The sequence below is a fragment of the Zonotrichia leucophrys genome, chromosome 3 (genome assembly GCF_028769735.1).
Source record: "Zonotrichia leucophrys gambelii isolate GWCS_2022_RI chromosome 3, RI_Zleu_2.0, whole genome shotgun sequence".
Classification (NCBI taxonomy): Eukaryota; Metazoa; Chordata; class Aves; order Passeriformes; family Passerellidae; genus Zonotrichia; species Zonotrichia leucophrys.
Window position 1 is genome coordinate 38552920 of NC_088172.1, and position 18286 is coordinate 38571205.

Here is an 18286-nt window from a genome sequence, read left to right on the forward strand (position 1 = left end):
TTATTGATGCTTAGAAATATTTCTAATCTTGTTTAGCAAATAAATGTCTTCTTAATAGTGAGTAAACAATAGTACAGTTCTGGATTTTGTGATGTGATTCTGAATGCTGACTTTTTAAGAGATCATATTTTATTTTTTTCCAGGAAGAGCAGAAGGAGTTGGATGAAATAACAGCTAAGAGGCAGAAGAGAGGAAAACTAGAAGATGATAAACCTGGAGAGGAGAAGACTATATTACATGGTAATGGCATCTTCCTGGCTGTTCTCAATTTCTAGCTCACTGTGTTTTCTTGCCTGCTGTGTTAATTAGTGAGGATGGCAGACAGCCTCAGCACGTTGATGTTTCTGTATTGGAGATAACAGCACTCAGAGGCAAAAGCATAAAGGACAGGGAAAGAGATAAACTTGGACTAATTCCACTTCGTACTGTGAAGAGCAGTGTGGAAATATAATTTTTCAGGGTACTGGTTTTATTTATTTTCAGTGTTATTAGATGCATGTATCTCTTTTCTGTTTCACAGAGCAAACATATTGAAGTTATGGATTTGGCTTAGTTTCAGCTTCAGAATTATTGTAGTTTTATGTGTCAGTATTTTCATCAGCAGGTAGTGCTCTGAGTTATGGTTTATGAACAATTTAGAAAATTACTTGGACTTTACACTTCCTCAATTTTTAACGTAAATGTTCTTGCTGTCATATTATGAATAATTGTGTATCAATTAATTACCCTAGTATGTGGTACCTTCAAAGAAAATGGTTTGGTAATTAAGTAGAATTCAGTAATTTTTTAAAGCTGTTACTTCAACTGTGTGCTTACAAAACAGCCCTGTGTAGCACTGCTTGGTGTGGATAGTTTGGTAGACAGGGTCTCCCTTTGTGTGCCAGTTTCTACAGCCACGCTCACACACAGGAGCTGTGAGCATCCTTTCTAATGTGCATTGAGGAAGAAGTGGTGGCTGTGAGAAAAGCATTGCTGGCATTAGAACATTGTTCTGTTTATGTGTAGTAGATCATGATGGTATTTATAGCAGTGAACATAACAAACATGAAATTTTAGCCACTGAGCCTCCTATGGGCTAATTATTTTGTATCCAAGTTTTCATGCTCTCTACCTGAAATTTCACAGTGAAAGACCTTGCCATATAAACTGTGATCTCACATGCAAACATTCCAGAAATACTCCATTTTGAAGATGTGTGTATGCATGGATACTGTGCAAGAGTACAACCAAAACTGCCATAACAACATTGCAGACACTGAGAAATTTATTTAATCAGTGCACAGTTTATTGTCATGACTACCCAACATACGTCTACTCTGAAATAATCCATTTCCTGCACAATGCATCCCTGTGTTTCTGACTGTCCAATTGCTTCTTAAATCTAGCTAAAGAGCAGTTGTTGGCTGCTGCTGACCAATATTGGTTCATGCTGGCCAAATGAATCCTTTTTTCCTTGATTTGCAATTCTGTTGATATGACTGACCCAGCACAGAGTTGGCCAGAATGTGAGTTGCAGGCAAATGTCAGGGTTAGAGTTGCACAGTTTAATCTATGTAGCGTTAGTGTAAGCGAAGTCTTTTTGGTCAGGGGAACTCTCTTGCTGTTTGATGATGAGTAAAATGGGTAAGAGAAAGATTGTCTTCATGTTTGGATTGTAAGGTTCCAAGCAGACTTTGCTGAATTGACATAATTTGAGTATAACTGATGTCAAATAAGATTCTCCATCTGTATGAGGAAGCTGGTTTTTCTTATACCCCCTCTCTCACCTCTTGCTCTACAGCAGAGCAGCTATGTTGAGAAAACTGTAATTGTGTGAGTTATTAAGCCTTTCAAAGATTACAACCTCTTAAAATATGGATTCTCAGAATTCTCTGTTTACCTTTTCAGTTAAAGAAATGTATGACTATCAGGGGAGATCTTATCTTCATGTCCCTCAAGATGTTGGGGTCAATCTCCGTTCTACAGTACCACCTGAGAAGTGCTATCTTCCAAAGAAACAAATCCATGTGTGGTCTGGGCATACAAAGGTAGGAATCTTTGTGAGCATAGAGCATAACAACCCATTTAATTTGTGGTCTGCAGCTAGTAATTTCTATAAAACTGAAAAGTCAGTAGAAGGAAAGAGTATTTTCCTCTTTACCATACTCTGCATGTAATTAGTTGAGTTACATGCTCAAGGTGTTTGCGTGTTCCACTGCAGTTGTCTAGCTGCATATACTTTTTGACTTCCTGCCTTAAAGGGTAAAGTATTGTTCAGTGACTTTGGGGGGATTTGAAGTTATTTCTGAAACTGCAATGTGAATGACAATAAAGCTGATTCTAGAGATTCCTAAGAATGTTTGGGGTTTGAGGGTTTTTTGTAGTAAGAGTACTTAAAGGCTATTTTGTATCAAACTTGGGTAAAGTTACATAGGTTTGGTGATTACAGGTTTCCCAAATATAGCTAATACCTTTGAGAGGTGTGTCTTGGTAAGGATTTTCTTTGATGCTGCTTAAAATCCACAGTTCCTTCTTGTGTCAGATACCAAAACAATATACACGCTTCTGGTGTTAGAAAAGTGTTTCACTGCTCAGGGTAGTACAGTATATACTCAATTTGCTGCTTCTGTTGCCACTGATTTGAGGGGAATATTCTGCCTTGCAATGGACATCACCTTAATAATATTTGGAAGATGGGAGAAAGGAGGACACAGGGAATGGTTTTGGCCTTTACCCTTTTTTTCAGTTGAGTCACATTTCTGAGCTTTTCTTAAATGATTGCTGCATCAACGAGCTTATAGTTGCAACTATCAGGGCTTGCCAGAATAACACCTCCTCCCCAAAGCTCTAGTCCCTCCTCTGCCTTTTATCCTATTACACCAGACTCATATGTAAAATGGCTTTTTCCTTCAAACAAGGTGAATAATGATATCGATGAGAGAGGCAAAAGAAAAATGGGCTGACAAATTTAGAAAAGCTGGGGGATATAAGTAGACCATAATAGGGAAGATAAAGTACCCAGCTCCAACCAGAGGTGGGAGGGAGGAACTGGATGGCATATGAATGGAGTAATCAACATGAAATGGAAAGGAGGGACATTAAAACCACGAGTACTTGGGGGTTCTTTGGGCTTCCCAGAAAGGAGTACCTGGAATACAAACAGCTGTGAAGATGCTGTGCCCAGGAAATCTCAGCTCAGTGGGTAGAAAGCGTTGGTACTATATGTAAGAAATTGAGCTGGCCAAAAGTTTTGTTTCATTTTTTTGAAAAATTCCATACCTGCCCCATCTAAAAAGGCTTGTTATGCAGAGACAGTTCCTTTAATTCCCAGTTTGTATTTATTTGCTGTGTTTGCTACAGTAATGGTGTGGATGTTGAAGGAGGTTATATATGCAACCATTAAAGTGAAACAACTTTTTTTCCCAATAGCATTTGTTCAAAATACATCACTGTTTCTAAAATGGAATGTGGGCAGGTTATTTCTTTTCTAGGTACAGTATCTGTATATTTTATGAAGATAAGCTTTAGCTTTTTGCTTGGAAAAGAGGGCAAATGAACTGAACAAACTTCTGATTATCCACTTACTGTTAACTTATGTTCTTATTTACAGGGTGTCAGTGCAGTCAGATTGTTTCCTCTGTCTGGGCATATAATGTTGTCTTGCTCTATGGATTGCAAAATTAAGGTGAGTTATTTTTCGGTTTTCATTAATACATTTTCTACCATCCTGGAAGACAGTGCATTTTAGGATACATAAACATACTTCTACCAAATACCTTTGTCTGTGTTAGAATAATGTTAGTTGTTTTTAATAGCATTTAGTAGGTCACAAGTTTCTCACATTATTGCCTTTGTTGTTGTATTAATTTATTTTCTGCGACGCCTAGTTTTACAACTAACAATAGGTCTCTGCTGAAATCTTTTACTGAAGCGTTTGTGGTGTGAACTAATCTCACTTCAGTCCAGCATATATCAACAGAAAGCTGATGTTTTGGGGTTTTTGGGGTTTTTTTAGTAGCAAAACTTTAAGTCAATAAAGTTGGAATATAGTATGGGAGTTTTAGTTATTCTAAGGGAATTTTGCTGACAGGAAGATGACAGCATTCTAGTGAATTTCTGGATAGATTGTGCTTAATCAGTACATGGTATATGTTAGTAATTAATTACTTAAAAGATGTTTGACATATGTTGGCACTTAATTTCAGCATCATTGTTGTTTAACAATTGACATATTTCCCCCCCATCCTTTTTTTCCTAGCTGTGGGAAGTATATGGTGATCGAAGATGTCTACGAACATTTATTGGTAATTGATTTTTTTAAAACTCATTTATGTCTAAAACAACTTCCTGGAAGAATATGGTTTAGGTTAGCTTATTAATTTGTCATAGAGAGGACTTGTGTGCATCCAAGCCCATGGCTGTTTGGAATGATCTTGGCAGTAAGGACTGAAAAACATGCATGTTTTGTTAAGAACTTTGTCATTATTCCAAGCAATTTAATGTTGATGTGTAACACCTTACAACCCTTAAAACAAGACATTAGTGTCCTACAGTCATGAATACTTTATGCAAGACTTCTTTTCTAAGGCAAAATTTTGACATGAAGTTGCCCAATCTTCATGTTGAAAACAGCAACCCTCTGTACTTGACCGGTGAGGGTGTCTCATGGTCTAATCCCTCCTTAAATAGGTCATTCCATCTGTGCCGAGTTTTTAGTGCAAAAGCATGGGAAATCTTTTTTAGGTTCAGGTGCAGTCTTTGTTCATGTAACAGGTGCTTTTTAAAGCAGATATCTGAGAGAGAGAGAGAAATACAAACTTCTTAGCAACCTTGAATGCAGAACAAAAGTAGCTGATTCTCCTATTGAAATAGGAACATTTCTAGAACACTGAGTGAATATATGTTGAGTAACAAGAAAGAAGTCTTTTTTCACCTATTATTTCTGATGACAGCAGTGTGGCAAAGATGATGGCTCAAAAAAGGTTCTCTCTCAATAGACTGCTCTTTTTGAATAGTGTGACTGTTTTTCTCAAAAGATTCTTATTATCAACCAGATTTGCCTACCATTTTGCTATATTTCAATTACTGTGTCAATATTTAAACTAAAAAAAACCTGCAAGTCTGAGGTGGTGGTCACATAAAAGCGTTGAGGTTGAGGGGTAACAAGATTAACATCAGATGAAAGCATTCTTAATTTTCTGATCTAATATTTCCCATATTTTCTACCTGCTTTCTAATTTTAAATGTTTCTCCATTAGATTAGCCTCATGTAGTGTTTGTCTCTCCTCTTTTTCATTAGATGTTGCCATTTATTAGAGTCGTTTAAATTTCTTCTGAAGTTCTGCTTGTGTATCAATTTATACAAGTTTATACTTGTTTATCAAGTTGTTTCTATGCAGTGCTTTTGTTTCTCCAGTATTTTAGAGGTGTGAGGGTGTTATGATGTTTTATTCTCACTATTCTTTAGGAGTTACTTTTTCTTTCTCACTTGAATTATTCTTTACTACTTCTCATTAAGAACTTCAATAAGTCATTTAAGTGATTTTTCTTCATCTCTTTGCATTGTTAGAGCCTTTGAGTAATATGAATTTGGTTTTTTTAATTAATTCTAAGTATGAATGGATAGAAGTCTACCATTGCATTTTTTCTGTTTTGTAGGACACAGTAAAGCTGTCCGAGACATTTGTTTTAACAATGCAGGCACTCAGTTCCTTAGTGCTGCATATGACCGCTATCTAAAACTCTGGGACACTGAAACAGGTAGGCTTCTGTTTGTAGGTGCTGCTATTTGATACTGGTTTTAATTAATAGTGACTGCAAAGATATCTCAACATTCAGGTTGTTTCCAGTTGTCCTTCCTATTGTCTTGTTGTTCACTGTTTAGGCTTTCATTGCAGGATAATTCGTCTTTTTTCACATGTTTTGTTGTTATCTGCAATGGTGCAACTGACACTACCTGTATTTCATATGGCTTTGAATTTGAGAAGTTCAATAGTTGTTTGTAATGCTAGAACAATTTTTAGCAAAAAGACCTCTTGTCAAATTGAATGTTTACATTTACAGGCATGAAATTACTCTTTACACCTAAATATGCTTAATTTAGAGAAATTATCTCACTTAGTCTTTTGCTTAACCTTAAGAGCACTCCAAATAAGAACAGGTGGTGACCTGCTGGTATAGAGAGTTGAAGGGTAGGTCTGATGCTCTCATACCTGGGAGATGCTCTGTAACATTCTGCCACAAATAGTTTTTTTAAAAAAAATACAGGATAGATTTTGTCAGTATTCTTTTAAACCTGGGTCTCTTCCTAAGACAGAAAGTTCCCATGTTTGAAAAAGTTGGTAGCTTTCTGGGTTAACAGAAATCTAATCTTACACAGACAGAAAGGTGTAAGTCTAATTCTCCAGTGTTGAGTCTGAACTTGAGTCTGAGCTCAGTTCTTTAGACAAAGCTTTTGGATTAACACGTCTCCTGTTAGTTATGGATAAGGAGTTATGAGGGTATTTGTGGCTGAAGCTAAGAGGAGAGGACAGGGCTTTATTTTGCAATTGGATTACTGTTAACCTTTTCTGAGGTTAGTCTTGAATTCTTGCCCACATTTGTATATCGTGTTGAGAAGTCCTCTGATCCTAAGGAGATATGTTTTGCAAAAACAGTGGTCAGCTTGTGATATCCTTGTGAACCTGTCCTTAAGTTCTGTTATGTCCTGGTGGCGTACAGGATACCAAGCAGTTGTGTTGTTTGGGAAGCTGTAACAAACTTACAGAGCAGTTTGTGTGTGTGCATGTTTATGCAGGTGCATGCATACAAATCTGAAAGATGGTCTAATCAAAGAGCAGGGCAAATTCTGCCATCTATTTCTCTCAATGACATTAAAAGAAGTGTTGTCTGCTCTTAGTAAAGTGTTTTTTTCAGTATCTGCAAACAACCAATCAGCCCACAGCACTTCCAACCTGATACACTACAAATGGGTTTTCTGTTGCAGGGCAATGTATTTCAAGATTCACCAACAGGAAGGTTCCTTATTGTGTCAAGTTCAATCCTGATGAAGATAAACAAAATCTCTTTGTTGCGGGGATGTCAGATAAGAAAATTGTACAGGTATGTCTACTCAATATTTATTTCTCTAAGAGTACTGGTATTTAGTAAAAACCAGGTTCTTATTCTGACTTTTTTAATTGTAGTGGGATATTCGAAGTGGTGAGATTGTGCAGGAATACGATAGGCATTTGGGAGCTGTGAACACCATTGTGTTTGTGGATGAAAATAGAAGGTTTGTGAGTACATCTGATGACAAGAGTTTAAGAGTCTGGGAATGGTAAGTCTAAAATTTTGAATTTTGCCTCAAAAATTTTACCTTAAAGTATATTGTGAGCAAACTGAGAAGAGAGTTCATTTTTAGAAGTACACATAGCACGTAGGCCACTGGAGTGTACTGAGTTCTAGCTAGCTCAGGAAAAGCTTCAAAACACTGTTCTGACTTAATGCTTGAGACACTTCATTGATTTCCTCTTCCCCAAAGAAAACATAAGACAGCCCTATCTCTCTGCACAGTGCACTCTGTCAGTGGTCTTTGTTCTCTCCCCTTTCCCCAAGGGTGTATTAGTCTTTAAATTAACTCTTAAAGCAATGTCTGCCCTATTACAATTAGTGTGTATTGGTTTTGAATGCTTTGAACTTGGATGTCCATGGTATTATATGATACTTGGCCCATGTTTGAAGTAACTAGTTTAGTGTAGCTTTATTCTGGTTTTCTGTTAGTTTTCTGTTAGGCTTTTTGGCAGTAATTGGTACACACAGTATGAATACAATAGATGACAACAGGAAGAGTCTGTCCAAGAAAAAATAATACAAAATATTTGAAATGGCTTCCAGTTTTTTATATTTAACCTGCAGAGAAAACAGATCACTCCTATCTGAAATGTTTTTCACAAAGTTCTAGGTACTAAGATCTTGAACTTAGAACTTCTAAGATTTCTTTGGGATTTGAGAATTTATTTTTGAAATAATCAGTCCCATATCTTGAGGTATTCATTTCCTTTTGCTGTTCACACATGCAAAACTGTTGCATAATGCAGAATCTAGTTTGACAGTTCTCTGACTAATCAGTTTCTTCCTAGCTGCTTGCTTTTTTTTTTTTCCTGTAGCTTAGACAAGAGACTCCAATCTGTGGTATTGGAATGTTCCCCAAGCAGGCAGCTAAATCCTCAGCTTGTCTGTGATCGTCTGCAATCATTGCCAGTAGCAGTAGGAATGACCAAAGTCTGGGAACCCAGGCTGAGGCTAGACATAAAATGCTGTCACCATATGCTGCTCCAAGAAAGCCTCTGTTCAGTACTGCATAAGCAGACCCATGGATTTACTGAGCTCCTTAAAGAAAAATCTTTACAATACCATGTCTGCTAAGGAATGTCTCCTCTTTGAGTGGGAGGATGATCTCGTTTGCACAAATCTGTTATTTCCTTGAGATTGGATTGCCCTTGTTTTATGAGCTTTGTGTGGTGGCTGAAATAAATAGTGAAGTGGGTGGATTTAGTCAGTCTGTGGAGAAAAGCAGGAAAGGCAAAAAGGTTCTGGCATGGGAACATCGCAACCTGATTGTTCCAGTAGCAGAAGTTTTTTTCTTCTGAGGAAAAAAAACATGTAATAGTGTTTTGTACACTGAAGAAAGGGCTCCCTTGTTGAAATGATAGGAAACTCGACTCCATGCAATATTCTGTAATGCAGTTGTTGGGAAATTCTTTGGTTTTATAAAGAGCAAGTGTAATGCCATCTTCCTGGGCATGACTTGAAAACCTTTCCCCACAACCTACCATGATATATGCTAATTGGTCTGTAAGCATGTTTCTGTAATTTCAAGACTCAGATTTTTAAAATGCCTTAAAACTAAGTTAACACATTCGTTATGAAAGATTTTGGAGTTCAGAAATGACCTTGGCAAATTATTTCTCAAATCCTTTTCCTAAGTTAGTAAGAAAAATTATTTGCTACTTAGCAGTGATTTGGTTGCTGCACCTTTTGGCACTTTTCTTCAGTATGTTCTTCAGCACAATGTTTCTTCAGTATCCTACAGAAAAAAAGTGGAAGTAACTATGACCTGAATATGGCCTTAAAAGCTAGTAATTAGAAGTTAGTCTAATTGCTTCATTTCAGTTGTCTAGAGGAATTCTGTAGTGTTTTGTAAACACTTTGACTTGGCCAGAGATGGGTAATGGGATGGCATGTCTGACTTTAGAGTGAGGAACTCCTGAGAACTTAAATCTCCTTTCCCAAGAATCCATCCTGTGCAAAGATATCATGGGGCTGTACGTAGAATTGCAGTTGGTTAGTTGCTGAAAGTTCAGATTTCAAGTATAGTACACACTCTTGTAGATTACATAGTTTATTTAGGAATATTAATGGAAGTACTTGAAAATTTGCCTGCTTTTGCATTTCATGTGATTGAGATGTTAAAGTTGGCATGGGTATTGTATACTGCGTTCTCTCTTCTAGAAATGCAAAATATTATTTTGTCTTTGCCTTGTATGCATCTGATCCTGCTTGGGTAAGCACTGAAATGATGTGAGCATTTAACTTTGGAGGCTGTTAGTTCTTTTTACCTCTGGGTCAGCCAGCAAAGCAAGAACTGTGCAGTGGCAATGAAGTTATTATGCTGACAGGTTTTGGAGGCTTGTCATCTCTGTAAATCTGTGCCCCTCAGTGGGTCTTTTCACCATGACTCCTGGTAGAGATAATGCAGTCTCCTGATGAACATCTTCACTATGTTTAAGTCCCAAAACTGGATTGGGCTGTACTGAGGGTTTGGGTTGGCTTGCTTCTTTTCCTTCTTTTGTTAAAAAGATTTTTCTGTCTCTTGCCTGGGGAAGAAGTTGTATCAAAACCCAAGAGTAAAACGCTTCTAAATCTTGGCTAGGAGATAGAATTTCTGATATTTAAAACTTGTTGGCCTTTGCAATGCTATGAAGTGGGGAAAGGACTTTAAAATATTTAAATTTTAAATATTTGTCACAAAAAACAAACGTGTCACATGAGTTTTGAAGTTGGACAACCATAATAGCATCTGTGTTGGTAATTTTTTTAAGGCAGCAAGCTGACATTACTTATTTAGCAATTTGACTGGAAGGAAATGTGAAACAAATGCTTCTCTTTATTCTGCCTAATAATTTAATGCAGCATATCTTGCTGCTGTCCTAAGTGTGCCTGGTGGGTATCAACATAAAGCAGAGCTGTCGTGAATAAATTCTAGCAGGTGAGCCTGCCTTCATTTGTAAAAGGAGAAGCAAAACAACCGATGCTGCATTTAAATTTCTGACTGCAGAGCAATTCAGTATTGGAGATGCATCTTCTGTGATGAGACTTTAACGGGGCTTCCAGTGGGATTGGCTTTACCAGAAGGTTGTTGGTCTGCAGGAGTGCTGGGTGGTGGGCGTGGATCAGGGCCTGGCCTTGCTGCAGCAATAACCTTGTGTCCTGTTGCAAGTGGAGCTGGAAATGGTTTGGGGAGGGTGTGGCACAGGGGCTGCCCTTCCTGTGCTGTTGTGTGGATCAGCCTCAGAGATTATATGGAATCTTCACTGATTTGCTGCCCAATTGCCATCTTAGGTCTGTCTGTTTGGAAGCTGGTTATCCCTGGCCTAAACTGCATGCTTTTATCCATGGAGTGTATTAAGTGGGTTGCCTTTCTTATTCTGAGGAGTAGATGATTTTAACTCACAGGAGCATTTGTGTCCCTTCCTGACAACAGAGCAGCTTCTCACCCTGCTGCCCCTGTGTGTTGCTGAACTGGAGATGAGGGAAATAACTTCCTGCTCAATAAAGCAGGATGCTAATTACCTTGCTAATGCCGGCTGTATTGCCATCCAGCAAGGCCGGGGCAGCTGGGACAGGCAGCCACCCACGCTCTCCGCTCCCCGAGTGTCCCAGCAGCCCTTCTGCTCTGTCAATTACACAATGGAGTCATAAACATCCCCTTTGTATTAATTCATGTCGCTACAGAACATTTTGCATGTGCTTTCTGCAGAATACATTAATCAAATCTATTTTCTGCTGGAGGTTTCTTTTGCTTAATGAGAATGCCATGTACATGCCTTCCCCTTTTTCCAGTCTTCCAGTGCAGGGTAGGAGGAATACTGTGAATATGCACAAGCCGTTAGTAATTCAATTTATATAGTCAAAACCAAAGGGCAGTTCTGTGGAGTGAGGATTAGACTGTCCTTGTTTTTACCCTAGGCCTGTGTACAGGACAGTGTATGTTAAGAACGTGCACTGGCACAGTCTTTATGCAATTGAGCTGGGGAGTTCAGCGTTCAGTTCAGCTGTGAATATTTGGAATTTGGTTGGCATCCCATTTGGGGAGGTCAGGAGGAAAAGGGCATGTCAAAGAGATGAGTCCTTTTTTCTTTTCATTTAAAAAAATGTTTAAAAAGTGGAATTTAAAAGAGACAGAAGTATTGATTTAAAACAAAACTCAAGTCAGTAAGATGTTCCAGTAAGATCCATGCATATGTCAGTATGTTCTTGCTATCTAAATAGGAACTTTGTAAGAGCTGCAGTTATCCTGGAGACAATAAAGGAACTTTGTGCTATAGTTTTGCTCTTAACAATTAGAATTATTACTCTCATTTAGACTCTGGCACATTTGACTGGAGTAAATTCACATTCTCAGAGATTATGCTTTAGATGGCTCTGCATCTGGAGTTCTTGGGTGAACATTCATAATATTTTTGAGATTTTTGCATATTCTTCCTTTGGATGCCACCATACATTCTCCATGGTTCAGTTGCCACATAAATCAGCTGACTTGAAGCAGCTCTTTGGAACATCTCCATGTCTTCATAAAACACATACTTCTTCCTTTTGCAGGGACATTCCTGTAGACTTCAAGTACATAGCTGAGCCAAGTATGCATTCCATGCCAGCCGTGACTTTGTCTCCAAATGGTAGGTTAACACTTTACTGCCTTCTTAGACCTTATTTACATAGGCACCTCTTACTGATTATTATCTCTGTGATGTTGCTGTGTTGCATCCTCCTTTCACCTCAGACTAACCCCTCCCCAGTCACTCTGTGCAATTAATCCAAGATTGGATTGGATCATGTTTTGATTTAAAATTCTAAAGAGCAAGTATGTCAAAATGAGGGTTTATATCAGGGTAACTGTGTCAGTTTAAAATTAGGCCTTCATCCAGATGAGGCAAAAGGACTCTCCATAGAGCTACCATGTGCTCTTTTCTGCATTTAAACTATTAAGAGCAAGAATGCAGAGAACTAACAATGGTGGCAGAGTGTTGAGCAAGTACAGCAATCCTTGTGGTGCCGCAGTTAAAGTAGAAACTCATGTTGTACATGATCTTGTTCCCTTCTGTTATGAATGTAGTCCAAATAATTCTTGCATAAGAGAAATCCCAAGTTATCTCAGTGTTTCTGTATGTTCATGTTCACTGCTGTTTATGTTCTTCAATTAAAATCATGCTGAAGAAGGATAGTTGTTTAGTGCTTCCAGTAATCAGTGAAAATCCTTCTAACAAGGCAAAATTCCTGTTATCTGTTTTGGCCAAATTTAAATAACTTTAGTATCACCATTATTACAGTGTTGCCAGACTTGCTGTTAACAATCCCATTAGGCTGAGTAGAGGCTGATCAACTTGTTACACAGCCAATGTTATGTTGTCACTGCATAAAACACTTTAAAGGCAGTGCCAATATGCAGAGTTTGGGACAGAAGTTTCTGTTCTGGGTGTCCTGTAGCACATCCAGTAAGGATTCTCAGGCAGGAGCTAATGCACAGCCAAGATGCAAAATGAGATGAAATTATGATTAGAAAAGCCTCAATTTTTCTTTCACTAAAATATCTTTATTAATTGCATTCCATTAAGGCAGAGAATACTACATAGTTGCAAACTCCTCAGTCTACCTTAGACCTATTTTCCCATAAAGAAAAGAAGGGGTGACTTCCTTAGAGCACCCACAAAACAGGTGATCAGGAAGAGTGCAGCTAGATGGATTTGGTTCCCCTCATTGAGTTATGTGATTATGTGCCACCAGCAAGATTACACAGTATCTTAAAAACTTGACAGGAAGCCAGTGGGGTTGATGCAGCACAGAGCTGGAGCAGTCAGAGCTTTAGTAGAGTCCTGAGTGCATTTTGTAGGAAGAGGCATCCCAAAGCCTGTCAAACACAAGGTTTCAACTCTTGGCAGGCAGAAACAATATCAGCTGTTACCCAAATCCCTGCTACATAATGAAAATCTGGATTCAGACAGTGCAAGAAAAAATGTCAAAATCTCTAAAAACATTCCACTTAGGTCTGTTTCTTCAGATGCAGCATCCTGACACCACCTTTGTTTATTGCATTTACAGGGAAGTGGTTGGCTTGCCAGTCAATGGATAACCAAATCTTGATTTTTGGAGCTCAGAACAGATTCAGATTAAACAAAAAGAAAATTTTCAAAGGTCACATGGTAGCTGGCTATGCTTGTCAAGTGGATTTTTCACCTGATATGAGGTAAGTTTTTGTGGGAATGAACTTCATCTTATAACTTGCAAGTATGGACTCTAAATTTTCTTTTGAATCCCCTGCAACATTTCATGAATGCACAGTCCCGTTAGCTCAGCATTGGGCAGAGCTCCCTCGCCAAGCAGCAGAACAGAAAGTTCACTCTTAGCATCTGATAGGACTGAGAGAGGCTTCCACATCTGACTCCCATCTTTTTGCACATGGTGTGCTGTGCAGGGTCTGTTCCCACAATGTGCACTCATCTAGAGTATCTGGGATTTGAACTCACCCAGTTTGCCCAGTTCCTAGGTCTGGTGTGGATATCCTCATTTACTGTTCAGAGAACCATCTCTTTCTTCCTGTTTGCTTAGTAATACGCCCATACATTTAGTACTGTATGTACATAAGATACAAGTTACTATAAAAACTGGGGAATTACCTCAGCAAACCTGGAGGAAAAAGTGTCTATAATTTTAGAGAAACTTGTGGCACTTTCTCTTGGGTTCCAGCCACACCGTGCAGGGTATAATCACACTGCTTAGGACGTTTACCTCACAGTTGATGGATCACCTTCTGCAGGACTTGTGTGCTCTTAGAGCACAGCCTGAAAGCTAATTCCTTGGCAGGAATGTTGCAGGCTGTGTCAGATGGGAAGCTCCCTGGAGGAAGCTCTTTACTGTTGCTCAGTTGCTGCTTGTAATAGCATGCAATGTCATGCACACACGATACAACTTTCATTTTATTCCTGTTGATACAGCTATGTGATATCTGGAGATGCAGATGGGAAACTGAACATCTGGGACTGGAAGACAACAAAACTCTACAGCAGGTTAAAAGCACATGACAAAGTCTGTATCGGTGCAGTGTGGCATCCACACGAAACATCCAAAGTCATCACGTGCGGCTGGGATGGTCTGATTAAACTGTGGGACTAGAGGGGGTGCTGCAGAGACCAAAAGATGCAAGCCCTGCATACATCTGAGATTAGAGTGCATTCTGCTGTGAGGAGGGGTAGACATTGTAATACTGCAGTTCTCAGCTCTCTGTATATATGCACTAAACACCAGGAAATTCAGAAGACTCAAGTGAAAGGATATAGTTCTAAATGTGGCATCTGGGAATGAGAAGCTAAGCTGAGGTCATCTGAAGCATGCAGAATCATGTGCCAGTTTGTCTCGCCTCTGCTTGTGCAAAACACTCTTGTAAAATAATATAATTTTAAGAAAAACTATTTTTGTGGTTCTGGCTGTCAGGGAGTTTAAAGAGAAAACCAGCAATTGTCTAACTTTCTTCCTAAGAAGAAATCTTTGGTACCTACTGCAATAGAGCTGGAAAAGATAAGCACAAATCCACTTGCTGAGATTTGCTAATTCACACTAGAGATGAAGAATTAATTGGAAGCTAGCAGTTGTCAGATGAACTCTATCAACTGAAGATGCCGTTCATAGTCTTAGTTTCTGTCTGTAGAATCATGAGGCTACTCACTTTCACTTTTGCCAGTAGTCTTCATTTTCAGGGTTTTCCTTGTAATGGTTGTGTGCTGTGGTGTTTTTTTGTCTTCCCATATGCTATTCTGTTCCAATAAGCATGACATATTAAAAAAAAAAAATTAATGTCTCTTTTTCTGTTTGGAATAGTTTGTATTATAAGCCCCATGAAGGTTTTGACAATTTAATGTATATACATGTGACACCTTTTCTCTTTAAAGAACTTATTTTTAATAAATCTTTTTATAAAAACTCTGCCTATCTTTATTCAATTTTTCTGTCTTGCAGTGTCCATATAAAATATCTCCTTCCATTTGGTATTTTAATGTGTGCTTGTATCAGTGTTCAAATAAACTCATTCTCTTGCAGTGTTCATCTGCATGTCCTGTGGACTGATCCTCTGTTGGGAGAGGCTGTTCCTGCTCCTCTGCTCTTCAGCATGTGGATGGGAAAGGGCTGCTGTTGTCTTGCAGAGGATGAATTTCTGATGTGCTTTTCAGAGGGAGGGTTTGATTCCTGAGCTGGGAGTTGAGCTCTGGTGTGTGCCAGGTGCTGCTTCAAGAGAAAGCGGGCTGGAGAAATTTGGAACTGATTTTCTCCTTCAAATCCATTTCCCAAATGGATATGTGGCAGTGTGCCCTGACTGTTAACAGTTTATATGTACAGAGAAATAAGGAGGAGAAGAGGAATAGAGCTGATAGAAAATCTTCCCATAGGAACACATGCTGGCTTTCACATCAGAAACACCTTTCCCAAATGCTTAAAACCATTTAAATCATAATACACAAAGTGCTTGGCTGTGTTTTTGGTACTGTGTTTTTCCATGTGTCACCTACCATGCTGAACTTTAGATATATACTTGTAAAATAGTACATGCAAAATATGAAAATAAGTGTATAAGCTCTTGTAGTCATATACTGGCTGTTGTCTTTGGAGTAAAAAAAAATGTTTCAATCAATTCTGCTGGAGTTGATAAATTGGGATTAAACATTTGCAGCAAGCCCAGAATCAAAATCTCCCCAGAAACTTTCAGATAAAATCCTTTGTCCCTCCCAGTTGGTCACTGCATTAATCTTTTGTGGAATTTCTCACATCTGCATTGATGCCTGCAGGGGGAATTTTCATGAGGATAATTCCCTCTTGTTGCAAACTGCAAAGCTCAGGTTGTCAGCTAGTTTGCTGTGCACAAGGATAGATGTGTATGTGAGTGAGGTGTGAGTCCAGACTTGCTTTTCCAGCAGCCACCTGGGAGGAGATTTCTTTCTGAGCTAATCAAATCATTGATCTTGTCAAAATTTCATGTTTGACCAGAAATTGGTCTGTTACAGGGGTTGGTCAGAGCAAGTCTAGGCTGAGACTCTATGCTGGGCTTTGCCTGTGAGCAGACAGATCCAGGGGGAAGTCAGCATTGGGAGAAAAGTGAGGAGTGCATGTGGAGATCCCTGGTTCATTTTCCTCAAACATTGGTGGAGAGTGCGGCTCAGTGATTCAAGCTGAACGGACATCCCGGGAGGGCTGGAAGTGAGTGTGTGGCACTGCCAGGAGGGGACACAGCAAAGCTGGACTGCAGGGCTGCCATCACAGCATTGGGTTTTTATTCCCCTTGATCATGCACCTGCAGATTTCAGAAATGACATGCCAATATGTTGCTGCTTTCATTAAAACAGATTGCTTTTATACCAGAAGTTTTGCAGGTCAGTCAACTATCTCCATCGTTCTTCTGTCTGGGAAAATTGATCATTCCTCTGACCTTTTGCCAGCTTTTTCTTGGACTTTTTTTCATATACAAGAGGGGGAAATAGCCCACATATCCTCGTGCATCTTGCTGGTAAGGAGGCTGGCTGTCTTGAAGCAGATGGTCTTGGCATCTGTCTTGCTCAGAGTTTATAATTGTCCCCAGTAAGATGGGGCTGCTCAGTCTTTGCCCTCATTACAAAGAACAAACATCGAAATTACTGTGCATCCAGAAAAGTCCAAGATTGTCTTGGAAAAATCCAATTTTTAGTAGCAGGCAGATGTTCGGTACCCTGTTTAACACTGTGGTCCTTAACAGCTGATTTAAACAGGGAGCATTGCAGCTCGGGCAGCCTAGTAACATGATGTACTTTCCTTCTTTCTTCCAGCTGGTTATTACAGAATCCTGCTCCCATTTGCTAGGAAGACTCCATATGACAGGCAGCCTGCACGGGGGGAACACGCGGAGAGCGGAGGAGGGAGGGGAGTTTTGCTTGGAACACTTTATAAACAGCATAACCTATACTCCAGAAAAAACCAGTTGCCAGGAAGGTTGTTCCTCTGGAGACTACTTAAGGGACTTGTTACTGTAGGTTGACTTAACTAGCATACACTCAAAATTTTATGCCTCATATTTTGCAGGAAAACATGGCTTTGCTGTTAGGCTTGCTGATAAGCAAAACAGACACCACGGCTGTCTTGCAGCACTCAGAGAAAACTACTTGTGGCAGGGTTATGTTTACAGAAGCTGCTTGCAGAATTTGAAGCTTTCAGAAACAAGCTGCAATAACTTTCAGCGAGCCATGGACCTGTAAATTCACCAGGCACGCTGGAAGTTTGTCCTCAGACCTGTTTGTTATCTTCCATGACAGAATATTTAAAATGTGTTAAATGCACTGAGCCTTTCTGAGCCTCCTTTTGCCCTGCTGTGCTTCATGCCTCTGGGGGGACTGCTCAAATGAAGCATTGCTGCATTGGTCAACAGAGTAAGAGGTTCTCATTAGGCCTTGGCATTTTTTTGGGTAATCTGGAAGATGTCAAGGCTAACTGAGCCTGCTTCTCTGGTTTGGGAAAGGAAGACAGCAACACACATCCTCTGGGGAGTCATTTCAGTAATAGGAACTTTATGGAGCTTCAAGACCACTGACAGTTACCCAGACGTAGTTCTGGGAGCTGCAAATCTTTCCCACTCTCCCAGCGAAATTGCCCCACAGTTGGTGTCTTGCTCCTATTCCCCAGCTAAACTCTTTAATTGTGTAATAAGTCTTTCTTTTTTTGGCGGACTTTAAACTCTTGTAAAATGATGTTAAGAGGGGGAAAAAAAAGAAAAATGCCCTGTCCTAGAAGAGTTGTAACAATTTCACCTCCCACCTCAGCTTGCTCCAGGCTGATTTCCCCAGGCAACCCCAAGCCTTTCCTCAGGACCCTTGTTCATATTTTGCTTTGGCACCCCCACACAGTCCTGCTCTTTCCTCATGTTCTCTCTCAAACAATAATCCCTTCCAATATTCCTTGGAGATAAAAAGGGAACTGAGACTCTCAAATCATTTGTCAGGCCAGACATCTACAGGAAAAAGAAGGAAGGCCCATT

The 18286-nt window shown here is 39.3% G+C and overlaps 1 protein-coding gene across 1 annotated transcript in view; it reads left to right on the forward strand.

Moving 5' to 3' along the window:
- Positions 1–15211, forward strand: part of CDC40 (cell division cycle 40) — a 36529-nt gene extending 21318 nt beyond the window's left edge. The window contains exons 6-15 of the mRNA XM_064707874.1: positions 144–240; positions 1888–2027; positions 3590–3664; positions 4238–4283; positions 5638–5739; positions 6965–7080; positions 7164–7297; positions 11842–11918; positions 13339–13483; positions 14232–15211. Of these exons, the coding sequence (XP_064563944.1) occupies positions 144–240; positions 1888–2027; positions 3590–3664; positions 4238–4283; positions 5638–5739; positions 6965–7080; positions 7164–7297; positions 11842–11918; positions 13339–13483; positions 14232–14409 (1110 nt within the window). The 3' untranslated portion in view covers positions 14410–15211. The remainder of the gene's footprint in view (positions 1–143; positions 241–1887; positions 2028–3589; positions 3665–4237; positions 4284–5637; positions 5740–6964; positions 7081–7163; positions 7298–11841; positions 11919–13338; positions 13484–14231) is intronic.
- Positions 15212–18286: the final 3075 nt, after the last annotated feature.